At 37.3% G+C, this 19,065-nt stretch overlaps 2 protein-coding genes across 2 annotated transcripts in view; both read right to left on the reverse strand.

The window, feature by feature from the left end:
- DNA2 (DNA replication helicase/nuclease 2) overlaps nt 1-2,433 on the reverse strand; it is a 10,670-nt gene extending 8,237 nt beyond the window's left edge. Inside the window, exons 1-4 of the mRNA XM_072424906.1 lie at nt 2,402-2,433; nt 1,315-1,545; nt 1,100-1,216; nt 441-550 (exon numbers count right to left, since the gene is read on the reverse strand). Of these exons, the coding sequence (XP_072281007.1) occupies nt 441-550; nt 1,100-1,216; nt 1,315-1,545; nt 2,402-2,433 (490 nt within the window). The remainder of the gene's footprint in view (nt 1-440; nt 551-1,099; nt 1,217-1,314; nt 1,546-2,401) is intronic.
- Nucleotides 2,434-3,555: 1,122 nt separating this feature from the next.
- Nucleotides 3,556-18,929, reverse strand: SLC25A16 (solute carrier family 25 member 16). Its single transcript, XM_072425103.1, has 10 exons — nt 18,781-18,929; nt 14,436-14,568; nt 13,632-13,724; nt 13,196-13,329; nt 10,610-10,673; nt 9,428-9,549; nt 9,053-9,119; nt 7,682-7,844; nt 6,483-6,551; nt 3,556-5,883 (listed from the first exon to the last, which is right to left on the reverse strand). The coding sequence occupies exons 2-10, from the start codon at nt 14,527-14,529 to the stop codon at nt 5,715-5,717; spliced, it is 975 nt and encodes a 324-aa protein (XP_072281204.1). The 5' UTR covers nt 14,530-14,568; nt 18,781-18,929; the 3' UTR covers nt 3,556-5,714.
- Nucleotides 18,930-19,065: the final 136 nt, after the last annotated feature.

The following is a 19,065-nucleotide window of genomic DNA, read 5'->3' on the forward strand; positions in this document are numbered from 1 at the left end:
ATACTACATACACACAAGCTGATACAGTTAATGTTTCCAAGCACAGCTGGCAGCTGTAAATTTAAAAATACATTTACTTCCATGAATCTAATGCTTACCTAGGACTCAAAAAAGCCTGTGCCGGAGAAAAGTTTGCAATAAGTGCCAGCACCCAATGGTGGTGGGGAGAATATTTAAAACTTTAATGTGAAAAGGACAAGCAGGAGCTACAGTTATGGAATTTGAACGATGTGCTACCAAAGCCAATGAGCAAATCCCACCAAACTATATCTATAATCGAACTGAACGTTATGATAGGATGATCCCTTAGGAGATCATCTTTAGTACATATAACATGTTCTGTTATATGTGTTTGGAAGTTGGCATCCCTTAGAAATGGACATCGTTTTGTCAAGGTTTTTTTTTTTTTTTTTAAATAAACACATAATTTAAACACATACCTTTCAAAATGTTGGCCACGATATCCTTGGCATCGTGAGGCAGAACGGAGCTTAGATACTGAACAAATTGAGGCTTTTTGAAGTCAATGATGAGATTTCTGAGTTTCTCACTGCATGACAGAAGTATAAATTATAGTAGGGATATTAGATTGTGAGCTCCTTTGAGGGACAGTTAGTGACACGACTATGGACTTGGACTAGTGACACGACTATGTACAGCGCTGCGTAATTTGATGGCACTATATAGATACTGTGTAATATTAATAATAATAAAATATTTAACTTGTCTGAGAGAAGAAAGGATTAGAAGCAGCACATCACGGACACATTAGTTACCGAAAGTTGTATAGTATAACCCTCAGCAGAAAGAGGTAATAAGAATTAAAATCAATATTACTAACAACTTGCATATACTTTTTTATTCAAGGCCCAGTAAGCCAAGACCAACTCCACTGGAGGGGATGCTGACCCGAGTAATAAAACAGGTGGGAAATTAAAGTTGAATAGAAAGATATAGGAAAAAGAAAATATTACTGTAAAGTCAGTCTACAAACAATTCACAGCATCCCCTTCAAGCAAATGGCAAATAAAACTTCTATTCTTGCTATTTTGTTTTCCAATTTATCTACTTTGTATTGTAGATTAATGAAAACACAAACCTTTTAGGAGAATTTTCCATTAGTTTTGATAAGTTTCCTAAATGAGAATCCAATCCACCACCTCCTTCTTCGTGGTCAAGTCTAAAAACAGTATCCTGAGAAATTTTAGCTAAGCTCCTGTAAGAAAATATTTACAATATTTTAGATGAGGAACATTAGTTTTTACAATGCATGTTCATAATTTTGTTGATTGCATAATAAGGTTTTACACACACCTCTCCAAAATGCAGGTTATGCTATTCTCATTAACTTCTTTAATATAGCCAGTAGAGAGTGCAAGGAATTTTTTCTCTTCTCCACTTACTACGACTCGATCACCAGTCACGAGATTGGTAGCTGGAATATTACCGGACTGGCGGTGGAATGTATGAAGGAATTGTCCTTCAGCCAATGGCTGCACACTTCCGGTCTTAATGAGGTTCCCAATACAATGTCCATCTTCTTCTCTAAAATAGAAATAATATAATTTTATGCACCGGAAGAATGATTAAATGAAAATATTTACACTATAACACACTATATCTGCAATAAAATGGAATATAAGTGTTGCTGGCATATAATGTCTGTCTGCTGTCTACTTCTGGGATGTAGACAGCTGGCAAGGCTGGAACTTGGGATGTAACAAATCCACTGTCCAATCACAACAGTGGAGTAAACAGGGAAGAGAGGGAGAACGACAAAGGAACGAGGAAACTTGAAAAGGTAAAAAACTGCCTTCGTTTCTGTCAGTAGAAGCAGCTGACTGCTACACTCCTAACATTCGAAGGGGTAAATTTATCAGTCAAGAAATTAGGAAGAGTTTCTGTGGTTGAAAGGCTCAGATGTTAACACCACAGGTAAATCAGAAACATTCAGTTAGAGAGGGAGCAGTGGAGCACCTGTGCAAACAACTTTGTCAATCAAATTCATGGTAAAAAAGAAGCTATGGTCACTACAGCAGGACTGTCTCCCATAGTTTACTTCCAGAACAATAGCCATCAGTATAACTTAAAGGTTTAGAATATCAGGTGTCCCCCCCAACGGACTGAAAAATAAAAATGTACATGTGATATTGAGATTTGGTAAATTACACCTAAAAAAACATTCAAATTGGAAACAAATGATTATACCTATGAAGTGCAGTTTACAGCAGTAGTAATGTTCAGTAGTCCAGGTGCTACTAAAAGAAAAATGGAGCTTACTACTAATACTATCTATATAAACTGATTTAACACAATAGTTCATAGCATGATATAAGGATGGAAAATGACAAAATAAAATATTTTGACACAAACACAAAAAAAAAAATGTACAGCTTTTTACCTGAAATTGTACACTTTGTTACATGAAGCCATGACACATTTTAAGGCAGAAGAAAAGGTTACAGAGAATTGTGCTTATAGCATATAATGCATTTTTTGCTGTTTTTTTTTCTTGTTTTCTTTTAACGAAACAGTGCTGAGAACTACTCATATAAGTGAAGTTTGGGTGAAACCATTGGAGCAGAACTCTGAGGCACCATCAATATGTTGCACACAAGGAGGGAACAGATGTACAATGACTACAGCCTGCCTGCAGAAAACTAAAAGGGTAAGGATATGAAAGCACTGTACAAGCAAAGATAGCAGAAGTGGCCGATGTCCATAAAAGATAACTAGAAGAAAAGTTTAATAAAGGACAGACCAAAACACCAAGAACACAATACTATAGTTATACAATATTTGCTTATCCCAGAGTTCAGCTAGCAATATTGCATATGTACCCTATAACAACCCATTCTTTTTGTATCAATTAATGTGAAGAGTTGTTAAATTGTTTTTGTTCCTTGACAAACAAAGTTTACAAAACCCAACATCCCATGTTTTGTTCTTAAAATTCTGTATTAGGACACCACACATGTCCATCTGGATAAATGATACAACTTACTTTTATAAAGCAAATATAAATTAATGTAAAAAACATGAGAGCTAGATTCTAGAAAAGAAGAATAAGCAGGGACTAAAGAACAAAACAAAAAAAAATTCATTAACTCCAAACACCTTCCTGGTAAACAAACTGAAATGTTGATCTAAATGCCAAAAAACATCTAATTCAAGATGTAATATCTATATGAAATGTCATATTGGAGTTGTAGGTGCACCTTTGTGTTTTTTTTTCTCCTAAATGCAAGGTAAATCTCCAGCAATATAAAACAACAGCCTTCCCTTTCAGACAGTTGCACATATGGATTTATTTATAAAGCAGTGAATCTGACATTCACTGGAACATTTCGTGGTGGGGAATTAGTTACTGCCATTAAAACACGTGGAGATTCTCCACCAGCGAATGTTTCAGTATTCACCAGATTTACTGCTTTATAAATAGACCCTGTTGTGTCTCCATTTAAAGATTTTTTCCAGAAATATTTTCATTTAACCAATGTCAAACAAACCACTAGCAGGGGATATTATCACATCAGAGGCGCTCACCTACCATGATTTGGTGATGCAAAAAGTATTGAAGCCACTGGTTCAGCACAGAAGCCAGGCAACAAGCATTTTTAAAAGCAGAGGTCAATAATAGCAGCCTACATGCTGTTTTAGTTCATTTTTCTGCATACTTCCCTATCCACACACTTCCACAATGTGCATGCATAATTATCAATTTATGAATAACTAAAAAAAAAACATTTATTAGCCATTTCAAATTCTTTTTGTGAAACAATGCAAAATATCTACTTGTATCTTATCTACAAATTAGCATATACTACTATTTACTCCCAGTGACCCTATTATTCATGCAATTGCAGAAACAATAGTGCAAGGATATATTTTCATGGTACTGCATTAAACATATCTGTTCCTCTTCTGATTACCAATTTTTACCCTATAGTAAATCATGTCTATAGTATTGTATACTGGCACAGATATCTGACCATAGAGGAATTATAGCTGTGCTAGGGCTCGTTATACAGGTCCATGAATTGTGAGTGATATAAATGCAAAGGCATACACCAGGAACTTGTACACACAGAAAGCACATTTGCCATGCTTAGCCCACTAGCATGATGATGGGGAACACCGAGCTACAAAAAATAAATGCACATAAAAGCTTGCCATGCCTGCAATCTTGCAATACAAAAGGATATTCACCTGAAGAACAGCAACTCTGACTATCAAAATGTGAAATTCCCTTGGCTTTCATACAGAGATGACATTTGGATCTCTCTGAGCAAGGTTTACCCTGTGATTTTCTATTGAAATATCATGACTTGTATAAATATGTGCTTTACACTAGGAAAAGTTCAGTCCCAGCACTGTGTCAGCAAGAACAGATTACAGTTGATCCCTGGACCTAAAAAAATGACATGGTATATACTATACTGCAGCAAAAGGAACACCAAATAATATGTGAGCAGCTATAATATTAATGTGTCATAATTAGCACACAGACTAAAATATTTGGGTTTTCTAGATCATAATCAGCTTATTTGGTGAAACAAATCTTGTGCCCAGAAAAATTATATTGCTTATCTCTCCTAAAAATGCTAGTTGCCCTGGTATCTAGCTTACCCATCAATCACCAATCTAAATCTATGATGGTAATCCAGAGTCCTGATTGCTGCTTGTTGATTCCAGGTCAGTCATTCAAAGATCTTAAACCAGGCAGGCAACTAACTTTTTCAGAAGGAGGTTACTAATAGCAGCTTACATATTTCTCTTAATAGAGTTGAACCCCAGGCAGACAAATACAATACAGCTCAGTGCATCAGATTCTAAGATGCAAGCAGTTAAAATACCTGACTTATTATTTCTTGCTGCAAAGCAGAGCTCAGCATAGGAAAGGAAGAAGCAGCAAATGAGCCATGTACATGCCTATAAGGGAATGCAGAGGGACAGAAAGATAACCTAATTTGTCTGTTGCTTCTCATTTCACTGTCTAGTCACAGAATGGGGATAGAACAAAGGCCTGTGAGTGTTACTGACCTGCAGCAGAGAACAAATCTGGCCCCTTTACCTGCCAGACAGCACTGTGTGTTGAGGCAGAGCTGTGTAACCTATAACAGCTACCTCATTTGTGTATGTATTATCTTGCCTGGAGATCAGCTTTAAGATTCTGTTTAAAATACATGTCCATGAATAACAAGATTTTGCATAATTATTTTACAAATTGTGATATTACTATAATTTATTACATTTTAATGCTTCATTAAAAAAAAGTGACATAACTTTTAATCAGCAAATCCAAAACTAAACAAAAAAAAATATATACATATACTGTATGTTACCCAGGCAAAATACATACTGAATAAAGTCAGTCTTGGATTTCTATAGTTTAACTCAAATGTATAGTATATATTTATATTACCTTACATACATTTTAAAAAAACAGAATCAGCCAGCTGGAAAGTTTCTATCTTATTGTAGCTAGAAGTGTGTTATTAAATTAGGAAGATCCATAAATATAATTAGGCATCTTTATAAAATCACTCTTAAAAAAGGTTTATATATTACAAAACTAGGCATTTACTGTCCCGGTGAATCTAATAAAACATATTTAACACTTTGTTTTAGGCACAGCTAAACGAGGATAACTGCAATTAACCCGCTATACAAGGATTTTATTGTTCAAGGCTTCAGGATGCACCTTCTTGTTACTATGAAGAGGATTCGTTCAAGTGCAGAATCTGTCTCATGAACTCGTACGTTGTAAATGCCACAGCTTGGGAAGGAATGCAGCGAATGTAGTTGAGAGACAGACCCCGGTATATGCCTTTCCGAATGCCATGCTCCTTGCAGACGAATGTTAGAGTTTGAAACATGGTACTGTTAGAACAAAAAAAGAAAATATGTTATTATTACTTTACTTTGTGCATGTACCATATTAGCACAATGCTATTTGGAATCATAAATCCCAACTGCAGACAACCTTTTTATTTGGTGGTTTCCTTACCCATTTTGTTAGTCTAATTACAGACTCTGCAGTGATTGCACACCCAAGAAGTGGTAAAGGCAGTGGGTCAACCCCAACTCAAACTACGCAAGGACAAAACACACAAAATAGATGTACAGCTACAGCATTTACAGAGGGCCATACAAATGGGCAACACCACCCTCAGTAAGTCAGACAAACACAATATAACTTATGAATGTTGTTGTATGCATTGAGAATTGGATAGTGCAACACTGGCTAATATGCTCATCTTTTCAAGCTGCTTTAACCTGGCCAGATTATTGGATATTATATGCTGCATATCCACATGTTTTAAGGCACATTTGGTGCCACAGTAAACAGCAGCTAAACTGTCCTGTTCCATGTTTCTTTACCCTTACTATAAAAAAACAGGGATAAGCACACTCTGACTGCCTGCAAATAAAATTAACCTATGCTGTAAAAAGGTTAGGTGTATTAAAGGTTAACTTACCGGCACTTCTCAGAATCAGGCAAGATTGCCGACAGCTGCATCCTCCTCCTTGTGACATCCAAGGGGTAACTAAAGGGACAAAAAAGGTTAAATTATCCTTCCCATTATACCAATTACAAAACTATGGGCATTAATAAGGACAAACCCCATCTCTCTCTTTGTGATTTTTGGAGTGTGCCTGTTGACATGTGAGCCCATTTAGTTAAAACTGCATTTGAAATTTTTTTATATGAGAAAACCTGTATCTGTAAGCCAATATATCTCAAGGGTTAAATGCCTGGTTCTCGACTACCGTTCTACACCATACTCATGAAACCATGTCATTATGGACCTGTTATTTTCAACCACTGTGCCACGGTAAAATCCAATTTCAGTTATATGGTCCGAAAATTATTATTTTTTTACGGCAAATAATTTGTCCTCATTTGTCTATACTATACAAAGAAATACTTTTACACTAGATGGCAGCAGGTAGGTATTTAACCTGTCTATGTGACATTTTTGTTTAGTGGTGTGCCATGGGATTTTTTCTAATGTAAAATATGTGCTGCAACTTAAGAAAGCTTGGGAAACACTGATATTACTAGATTGTAAGCTCTTTGGGGCAGGGTCCTCTCCGCCTGTGTCACTGTCCGTATCTGTCTGTCATTTGCAACCCCCTATTTAATGTACAGCACTGCGTAATATGTTGACGCTAATAAAATCCTGTTTATTATTATTAATAATAATAATAATAATAATAATAATGTATATTTTCCCCTTGTTCGTGCAGATTACATTATATGCAGAATTTGCTGTGTGTACAGCACCATCTAGTGGCTACAATTGGCATATATAAAACATAGGCAAGACGGGTTTCAACAATTTCTGTAAAACTGCCCGCACAGGTTGGCAAAGGGGAAAAGAATCTACACAGGTATACTGTATGTAGACATTTTTCTGTGACAATTAATGCCATATGTACACAAGAAACAATGGGGGTTTTTACACAAAATAAGTTGGTTGTTCTCTGCAAGTGGGTGATGAATTGTGATAATGAGAACCTGCTTCCTAAAGTTATTTACAGTGATATCATTGGACAGCAGCACACATTTATTCATCATCATGCCATTATGACTTTTCTGCTTGCTTTCCATTCAAGTGGTAAATAGGGTTTATGAATCACTTAAGTTTAAATATTTATAGCGAAATCTACATACGAGATGGTCTGTGAAATGGCTCCAGCAATCCCACCACAGCATAAGCTGACAGGCGTCTTGAGCACCATGACATCTGGATTGTCAAGGGATGGTTTCCCTAGTAGTTCTGGTGCGTGTTTGAGTCCAGCAGTCTTTAGGGTCTCAAAAGTGAAAAATGAGAAGCCTGTGAAAGAAAATGATGGTCACATGACAATACATTTTGTTTCAACATGAGCAGATTAGTCAGTTTAAAAGTGCCAATTGTCATTTTATATCTTTAAATACTGTATAAGAAAAATATTGTACATGTATACTTTCTGATGAGAAATGAGTTTACTGTAAAAATAATATAGAATAGAAATTAATATTATTTTCTAAACCCCCCCCCATTTCCCTTCCTTGCATATTCTTCCCTTAAATTGCCTCTCTAACCCAACACAACCCAGTTGTGTGGCTGGCCACTAAGACTAACAAAGCATCATGGCATAGTGAGCAGTGGCTGGTGTCCTACAGTAGCAATGCTGCTCCCACATAGATAAAGCAGTGTGGTGTGCTTATGGACCAATAGTTTCTGGTTCAGAGCCAATCTCCCTGGATCCCACATATTGGTATTTAAGAAAACTATTTTACATAAACTTTGCAAACTCCTTTAAAATAAATGTTCCTTCAGCTTCATTATTATATAAACTTGCAGTAGATTTTAAAATCATGCTGTATAACTAGTGTACCTGAATTCATGTAACGCTAGTCCTATAAAAACACAGTTCCCATTCTTTAAATTCCAGTTAAGCTGGGTACACACGTGCAATTATTTCACAATCCTTTCCAACGATTAAGCACTGCACAATGCATGAACAGCATCTGTAGCATTGAGAGGGGAACAGCCCAGCACAGGTAAATCCGCAGTGCTGGCTTAGTGGTCTCTGCACCTAGGAACTGTGCTGGCAAAGGACCTGGTGAGTGTATCATAGACTTTATTAGCAATGGATTGTTTTATAATATATATGATCACAGTTTCTCTAAGGCTACATACACACGTGCAATAATTAGCGACTGCACGATGCATGAACGAGTGCTGTACATACAGCACCATTCTGCTCCAAGGAGAGGGGAGGGGGCGAACGACAGAGTGGCACCCCACTGCACGCTCTCTCCCTCCCCTTGCATTAAGATCGTTCGTCGTCCATCGTCCGTGGATCCACCAGATGGTCGTTCGGGCGATGGGCGCTGTACACATGCCAGATTCTCCTCCGATATCGGCCCTGAGCTGATTATCGGGCGAGAACCATTGGACGTGTGTATGTAGCTTTAGATCATGAATCTGGATGACAGTTTAAAGCTACAATTTCTCCTAATCCCACATGATAATGAATTAGAAAACTGGTAACTTACCTGCATAAGGTGCCATTCCTATGACAGTGGGCACAAGACCTCTGTAATACCCACGGAATCCTCCTTCCTAATAATTACATAAACAGATAATAAAACATAACATTTCTGTACAATGTATACACATGTACAAAGTGATAGTAGAATACCACCAATGTCTATATACTTCCACAGTCATTTTAACGCTCTGATATTGATGATACAAATTCCACAAACCCTTGTGGGATTTGGATGGTCAGCTTTACCAGTAGATGTACTATAAACCTGGATGTATATTAATGCAAAATGTAGACATGTTTGTCCTGATTTCTTCCAGGAACTCTGATTCCATCTTGTATACCCACAACCTAATTGTGGGTTAATTGTCTTTGTACTTACCTTTGTGTAAATACTCTTGAAAGCATCGATGATCCCATTGTATTTGTGTTCTCCTTTCACTTGAAATGCAAGGCGAGCTCTGACCATATCCAGCGGATAAGTACACATAACTGCCGTAATACCTAACATAAAGAAAATAAAAATTAAACTCCAGACAAACCATTTTTGAATTAACAGATGGCATGTTGAAGACATTCTTCTCACTTTTTTTTCCACTGAAGAGAAAATAAAGTGAGGACAAATGTCGTTCAACAAGGGGAACAGATTGTCCTTTAGATTCACTAAATCTATTGTGACATAGGAATCTACAAAACCGTGTCTGGGTTAGGCAGGCCACTGGACTGCATTGCTGCCAACTGCTGCAGTGTTCTCCCCAGCCTCTTTTAGCCAGGCTCCCCTCCCCGGCACATTTCAGTAACCACCTGTATGTTTTTGGGTAGTTACTAAAGATTTGGGTCACAATACAGGGGCTGCCACTCACCTACAATTTTTTCTCACCCCACTAAAAAACTTTCTGGGTTAAACAGTGTTCTGAACGTGGTGACATTTACGCAGGGATCCATTCTGTAGGTCGGTAAAAATGTAACCTTTCTAATGTTTCAGCACAAGAAAACATAGGTCCTGATTTATTAAAGCTCTCCAAGGCTGGAGAGAATACATTTTCATGAGTGCAGCTAGGTGATCCAGCAAACTTGGAATGGATTTCATCAAAGTAATTAGATATTTGCTAGCAAAGGTTTTGAATCCTGGACCAGATCTATTTCTGGTTTTCTAAACACCCAGCTTCACTGATGAAAGTGTATCCTCTCCAGCCTTGGAGAGCTTTAATAAAACAGGCCCAAAGCCTCTAAAGGGCTTGGAAAAGAGACCTGGAAATTTAAATGGGTGGGTAAAATGAGTGCACTGCAGTTATTGCTGAACACCAAATGTTGATTTAGGAGGCTTATCATTATTTGACATAAATGCCCATGATTCCCTACTGCCTTTTAATATGCATTTTAATCTAAACAGCCAAAGGTCAGCAAATAAAGTTTTCTATTTAGATATTATTATTTAGTGTCTTATTCATATTACATACAATATCTATGTGATTTCTGCATGGATTTATATCTAAAATGAAATTTCCAATTTCCTAACATAATTGAGAACTTCCAAAAAGATGTTTGTGTACTGATACTTTACCAGCCATTGATCCAGCCATTAATCTGTGTAAATGTTCAGACCTGTTGATAGTCTTGCGTATAAACTGTTAAAAAAATTTTAAAAAAAGAATGTTTAAGTTAGTTAAATTATAAGAATGTGATTATGAAAATAAATACTGTGGTGTTGTGACATCATGTAAACATGACATGGTCAAACAGGATATGAAGAAAAGAATGTTGTTGCAATACAATTTAACTAACCTTTATCCTCAAACAGGGTTTTATTTATTTGGTTTTGAGAGTGTTTTTGTTACAAGGCCAGGATTGCTATTTAATCAGTATTTAGCTCAGACTATATTTACAATCCAAATGTGAATTGGATATGCAGGTATGAGCTAACTCAACCAGGGTTTCTCTGGAGGTTGCTGGGGGTTCTTTGAGCAATTTGGCCTCTTGGGTCAGTTTAAGTGGGACCAATGATCTTTTTGGCTATCTGTATGGGTGGCATTCTTCCTAATGGCCAGCAATGTAAGAGGCATTCTTTATACTGACCACCATGCTAATGTGCTGTGAGTTGAAGATATAGTAATTAAAGCAGGGGTTCCCTGAGGACCTAAAAATTATTTCAATAATACCCTCGTATTATAAAGGTCAAGAAACACTAATTTAATGGTTTAATGTTCTTTCAATGTATGCATTACATATTCAGACCTCAGGAAGAAGTGTGGTTGAAGAAGCTGTCCCCATCTGTAAATGATCATTTAGTTTCTAAAACAGGAGTTGTTAAATTGTCTAGAAACGAGTTCAGTATGTTGAGAACTATTTCTCTTTAAAATACCACCCCTTATAAATAACTGTATGGCTTATTGATGAAAAATGTATCAGGCTACTGAAAGTGTCAGATCTTAAATCAATCTGTGACCAAATGGGAACTTATCTGCACTGCATTACCATTTGGTTATGAAAGTGATTTTCAGACACAATAAAATCTGCCCATGACTATTCACCAAGTGCAATACAATGATTATATGTGTTAGGCTACAACTTACCATTCACTGCATGCAGCTCATCTCATTGTTTATATTGTACATTTGTTTTGGAGTGTCTGACTACTGAAAGATCACTTTAGCAACTATATACATGCAAAATATCCTGGTGCCACAGGCTCAGTTCAGACTCAATTGACTGCATTCATTCAGAGGCCTTCTATGTAAACACCAGTTTCATATACATAAATACATTATCATTTGTAATGCTTATACAACTGCACTAGGTGTGACATATCTAGGTCTGTGCTTTGTTTAACAAAGAAGTGTCATCCCTGATACACATGAGAAAAACTTGTACTTATTTGGGAAAATATCTGCTAGTATTTGACCGGCATTAAACTAAACCTGTGCTTTACCCATGCAGGGGAAAAATACAGGTTCACGTAAATGCTGCCTCTCTATTCCTGCTGCTTTTACTCACTTTTCCACCACCCTATTTGTCTGCTGGATCATCATAAGAACCCTGTGTAATGGTAAACTCCAGGGACTCTGTTTCAGCCCCATATTACATGTCTTTGCCCGGTGATTGGTGGCTTCGGAACCCAGTGTTGCATAGTTGGGAGAAAAGGGAAAGCGCCACATTATCTTTATCTCCAAAAGTGCAATGTATTTCTCTTTGTTCCAGATACTCAAATGAAGCAGCAGAAGAAAGAATGACAAGTAAAAATATGTAGTTCAGCAGCAGAGGGGCATGGTTAAAAAGGACAGGTTCACTTTAATGTGACACAATAATGACAAACAGGTTTGTTGCAATCATAAGAGAGTTTAAAGCTACAAAGTTCATAAACCGTATAAAGCATGAGGACCTTAAACCTTTACTCGCCACTGTGTAATAATTTTTTTATGACTCCATTAACGTTTACAACTAGTAAACAAATATGTAGAGCAGAACAAGATTTTCTGTCTTCTGCCCAACTGCTTGAATGGCACCACTTGGTGGATACTCACTTCTTTACAATAAGGTTTCCAGGGCTGGTCTGAGTCACTCTCAGTAAATAACAGTTTTTCTGTTTGCACACCTGTAAAGAAGTATATTTACTGCTACGCCCCATTACAAGCTAGATAATTCCTGCTTTAACTGGGTAATCATTTTGACGGAAGTAAGACATAGAGGAATGATTGAAAAGTAAGTTTTTATAGCAGATAACTGAACACATTCACTCAAGGCAGATGTTCAGACACCCCAGCATCAATTATATTACAGGAAAATATGAGCACCCACCCAATTTATATAGTTCCCTTAACTTGACCCTGACATCTAGAAAGTTTGTTGCCGCTTTACCCAGGCCCGGATTTTTATCAATGAGGCCCAAACAAAGCAACACATCCTATAGAGAACATTTTCTTTCATGTTGTTCTGATTCTATCCTGGCTTTAAATGTGATGTGACAATGTGTAAATAATGCTTAAATACAATGAAAAGCTTTCTCTTTGCCACTATCGTCTAAGGACACATGTCTCCTGTGCCAAAATGCAATTAAAAGAACTATACAGACCCTAATAATACCTGATAAATTCTTAGGCAAAACAGATTCCTAATACTTAGCTGTACGTTACAGGAATGAGAAGAACAATACCTTTTTGTATCTGTCAAATGCCATAAACTGTATTGCCCCATATGGAAAGATTCTGACCATCATGGCGCCATTCCCTTTATAAAATCCTAGGAAGCCTTCTTTCTGTTTCACAGCTTTTATGGTGGAGAGTACACCTGCAGACATGAAAGATTTCAGAAACAGTGAATGGAAATCCAAAATGCACAATCCAATCTGATAGACCCTAAAGGTAGACAAATAGAAGGAGCAAGCATGGCAGGCACACAATATTGCTGCCAACTGGAAGGGGGATGAGAGTCAAGTGGAGTGGTTCATTAGGATGATTGGTAATAGGTGCAAACATGATATTGTTTTTTTAGTCAGATAAAAAGGTTTTGGTTTTAAACCAAATTCTTTAACATCATGGAAAGAAATCTTAAAAATAAAGTCACATTATGCAATATAAAATTGTTCTTACCCAAGTGTCTGTAGTGGACATTTTGTGCTTGAAAGAGAATTTTAATTCTATCCAAAGGTGCAATGGTTGTTTTAGCACAACAACTGGCAACCCCTAAAAAGGCAAAAAAAAGAAGTTTTACTGTAAGTCCTAGCAGCAAATAAAATAACACATGAACTATAGCCTACATTTCATTTTAATGAGCTGTTTAAATCTGTGAATTCAACTTTTAACCATTTTGTTTTGTATCCTGAAACTGACATTCCTATTTATTGTACAGCATTGCTTAATATGTTGGAACTTTATAAATAAAAGATAACAACAGTAATAATTTAGCATAGGTTGGGGAGGAGTGGCCCCAATATGCATAAAACAATTGGAGACATGGGGACTGCATAAACAATAATTGGAATTTGTCCTTGGTACAGGCTATACATAGGAACAAATATAGCCAAGGCATGTGTATGCCTAAGGACAGGAACCCAGCAGGAATGCAGCATGCAAAACTGCAGGAGGAGGGCATGAATTTTTTAGGTGGCTGCATTGGATGGGATTTTCTTTAAAGAAAAATCTTTGCCAAACTACAGATCCTTTAGGATGGTAATTTCAATTTGACCTTGAACATATCCAGACTGGGTGTTTAAAGGAAATCTTTTCAGGCAAACTATGGAGAATGTAAAAGAAGAAGAAGCAGGCCACATACAGTTCTTCAGTTTTTAAATTCTTCCACACATTTTTCTTTTTTTTTTCGGAATGATTTTTAAAACTGCACTGGGGCATGTTATCTGGTCAGTGTACACTATTTACATTTAAATTACATTTTACCTCCTGCCACAAAGGAACGGAGCAAGTGGTAGTCTCTATATCCTGAGTTTGGAAGCCTGTTCCTTGATGGAGCAATGGTTGCTTCAGAAGTCATCTCTGCGTAGACTATTGCCCTCCTTTCTAGGAAACAGAACTGAAAAAGAAGCCAGAAAAAGAATGGTGAACAAAATAAGCAATTGTCACATAAACTATAGCAAATGGGAAATAAAGGACCTGATTTATTAAAGCTCTTCAGGGCTGGAGAGAATACAATTTAATCAGTGAAACTGGGTGATCCAGCAATCCTGCAATGGATTTCTTAAAAGTAATTTGTTTTCAATCCTGTACCAGATCCATTCCAGGTTTGCTGGAGTTTGGAGAGCTTTAACAAATCAGGCCCAATGACTTTGTTAGCCTCAATGATACCAAAAGTTATACAAATAAGACACTGCAAAACATTACATTCCCATACATCTTGCTTTGCATAAAAATGTCAATTCTCATAGTATGCTCCTCATTATATTACCAAAGAAAAAAAAAAGGTATGTATGCAAACTTGAAATCTATTTTACAGTGTGTTTGATGTCATGCTTTACTGCTTCTCACCCAGAAACAGCACTTTGTGTTGAAGGCTGACAACACTAAAGGTGCGTACACACTTCCAATTTTTATCTTTCAAAACGAACGACGAACGATCGATTTGGCAAAAAATCGTTCGTAAAAAAGTAACCAATGACGCCAACGAACGAGGAAAGTCGTTGGAAACGAACGACCGGACCGGCGGATCGGATTGGACGACGATCGTTGAACATCGTTCGTGTGTACGGTCGTTCGTTGATCGTCCATGATCTGAGCATGCGTAATGAACGAACGTTCGTTCACTTTCCTGTCGTGCACATAGTTCCTCTATCGCTCAAACGATCGTATCTATTGTGTCTACAATATCTACGAACGATCGTGTCGTTATCTCTATGTGCAGGATCGGTGCTATACGATCGTTCGTAGATATCGTGCAGTATCGTTGGTCGTTCGTTTTCCAACGATAATAATTGGAAGTGTGTACGTAGCTTAAGGCAATACATTGCTGCCATTGTCATAAAGGTTATGACAGCTAGATGGGACGGATTTGTATAAGCCAATCATCCAGAATCTTGTATGAGCCAATCATCCAGAATAAAATGAAATGTAACCTTTCATTACCCTGTAGTATAATGGTATCATGAAAGGAGAACCATTTGTTCTTCAGACCGTCTAAGTGCCCACATTTTTTATTTCATTTTATCACTGTACTCAAACTAAAAAGACTTCTATGACGGCGTCTGATTACACACACAGACACACACAATAAGAATGATCTGTTTTGTTATATAACCATCTACTACATAATACTACTAGGACAGAGTATGGTGAACCAGCATGCACATTGTTCTCTTGGGTATGAAAGGGGTGTTTGTAAGCAAAGAAGAATGAAAATATTCTTTGCCCATAGCCCTGGCTTAACTTGTTTGACTTAAATAAAAAAATACAATTACTCTTAATAACTCATACATTTTTGTCTGAAATAAAAATAACATATTCAGGTATCAGAAATAAAAAAATATTGTAGCTAAAGCTCGAAAAACTAAATTTCTGGTTTAGATTCTAAATTTGTGTAATTGCGTGCTACGGCAAAACAAAAAATGCCTAGGGATTGATTTTAATCACTAGGTGTTTGCCTCAGATTATCCGATCTCAAGTTATCCAAGAAAAGCATTTGTTTGTTTAGGCCCATCCACTTATCCTAGAGTCACTGAGGTGGCTTAATCATGAGATGAAGTGTGAAAAAATATTGGTAGCAGTCAGGATTGTCTGATAGACTTCATATATTAGAACATTTTCCTCGGATCTAGGTAGGGAGGTTCATCCATGAAGTATTGTGAGACAAAGAAGAATTTCTATGTTACGATGTCTAATACACTAAAGAGTAATGACCAATCAAACAGAAGAAACTCTTAAAGGGGTCATGTTAGGAACTAAAACCCTTAGTTTAGCCTTATCCAAAACCTAAGCCCTAAAAGCACGGGCTCGCTTACTCAACACCAATTCCTCTCCAAAACCTGATTCACAGATGTGAATAGAGCAAAACGGTTCTGAGAAGCAGTTACAGATGGTGTTTGCTTTTGTGTTAAGCTTTTGCCAATAAATAAGCTTTCTGTTTATTGATGTTTTTATAAAGGTATAAAGTACAACAATGCGCACTGTTTATTAAAAAAAAGTTGCTTTTACCAACTACTATGGTTTACGTGATGATCAGATTAGAATTCAACACACAGAAATTCATTCACTCCCCGAGGGTCTATTTTACATGCATGGATCTTAACATGTGAGAACAAACTTTTGTAAAGTCTATTTTTTCACAATAGTTTGCTATTTCCCCCCTTTTTTAATGGTAAGATCTGATCACAGTGAATGTGACTTCTAAAATGTATAAATACGCCCAGGGTCTACATTGAGAAGAGAGGATACCTCTCATATCATTTTAACTTCTCAGATTATCTCTATATGTAAGGACATGATTACTTTAAGCATTGATAAATTAAAACCTGCAATTTGCCAATTATATTTAATAATAATATTATTAATAATAATTATATAGTAATAATAAACAGGCTTTATATAGCGCCATCATATTACGCAGTGCTGTCAGGAAAAATATCATCAAATGATCATCTAAAATCTGCAGTTGATCGATGACTTCATTTCATTGGCTGTGTCGGGTCACTAAATAACCACCATAGATAGCTGCTACTGTTTTATACTGGGGAGGATGCAGCAGGGTGCCTCCCACGTGTCTTTTCCTTTCTGCAGAACAGAAGGTTGCTATCTGTAAAATGCTTGATCTTTGGAATTGATCACTAACCATTGTGTCCAGCAACAAACACTGTGCATGTGTACAAAACTTCCTTCCTAAACAGATCAAAGGGGGAGGGACAGTAGATTAGTATGTGTTAGTTGACTGTCTCTGGAAACAATCTTTGTGACTGTGTACAGTGACAGATGAATGAAGGAGCACTGTACACACAACACCATTTTATTCTATGGGGAGAGGATGGGGGAAGACAAGTTAGCGGCGCCCTGTTGTGCTCTTCTCATTAGGAATAAACAACAGTCATTCCTGAACATTTGTTCATCAATCTGTTAAGGTCGGGGGGACAGGCACGCACATCAGATTTTCCCCTGACACTAATAACTAGTCATCTCAGGTGACAATTATCATGACATGAATTACCAATACAGTTCATTTACATATGATAAAATCTAGCGTGTGTACAGTGCTCATCGGCCATCATGGATCCACAGACAATGGACGACAAACGATCGGAATGAAAGTAAAGGGGGAGAGAGAGCACAGGGGGGTGCCGCTCCGTGGTTCTTCCCTCCACTCTCTATAGAGCAGAATGGTGCTGTATGTACAGCACTCGTTCATGCATAGCAGAGTAGTTAGTCATTGGAAAGGATCGTTAACGATCCTTTCCAGCGATACTTATTGCACGTGTGTATGTAGCCTTAGAGAAACTGTGATCATATATAGTAGAAAACAAACCATTGCTAATAAAGCCTATGATACACTCACCGGGTCCCTTGCCCTTTCCTAGGTGCAGGGACTACTTAGCCAGCACTGCAGATTTACCTGTGCTGGGCTGTTCCCCTCTATAAGGACCCCACCGCTGGACATACAATAGGAAGTGTGCATGGTCACATAAAGAAGAACCCCCACCTCTTGTACAGAGAGGAAGGCTTAGGTGTTAGGTGTCATGTTTTGGGTAAATAGAAAAGACAGAAAATGCATTTGCTGATTACTACGATACAGGAAACCTATGTAATGTAAATGATTGTCTGCGAAATGACAATATAGAATTGTTTCTGTACTCTTTACCATTGTTTAGGTGTGGGAGGGGGATTTTGACTTATTAAGAGCCTTTGATTGTAGATTTGCTTTAACTTCCTCTTGCATCAGCTTAGCAGGAAGTGAGGGCAAATTTTCTCAATAAAATATAAAGTTCAGGCCATTCATACTCACTATCTGGGGCCGATTCACCGTTTAAATCCATATGTAAAAATAAGATTTGGCTTGAGATATATTTTAACAAATTGGAGCAGTCATTATGTATAGCGCCTGCATAATCAGAGGCGATGTACAGAGTAAACACACACAAGCCCTATATGAAATAAAATAACACAAGTGCAGGAAATCCATTCAATAAGATTGCTGACCAATGCAGATGTAGAAGGATAGAGGAAATCACAGACAGTAGTAAATGTTATATTTACACACATACAGCATGGTCCATATTGTACCCAAAAATAACTCATTGACATATCTTACCTTAAGACGGCAAGGCAGGAAATGACGCCATCACAGAGCTGTCATGGTGGTTATGGCTATAAACCCTGACAGGCAGAGAACCATCAGACGACTATCACCAAGCACACTGAATGGAAGAATGCCACTACGAAGTTCTGAATCCTCACCAGCCCAGATGACCTCAGAGAACACAAACACAAGAGAACCGCACTTTGGTCTTCTATTAAAACTAGAAAGCCAATGGGCGTCGCCATTTTGTTGAAGACTAAACTATATCGCAGTCTGCCATATTGTCTCACGTAAAAT

The sequence above is a fragment of the Pyxicephalus adspersus genome, chromosome 10, assembly GCF_032062135.1.
Source record: "Pyxicephalus adspersus chromosome 10, UCB_Pads_2.0, whole genome shotgun sequence".
NCBI lineage: Eukaryota > Metazoa > Chordata > Amphibia > Anura > Pyxicephalidae > Pyxicephalus > Pyxicephalus adspersus.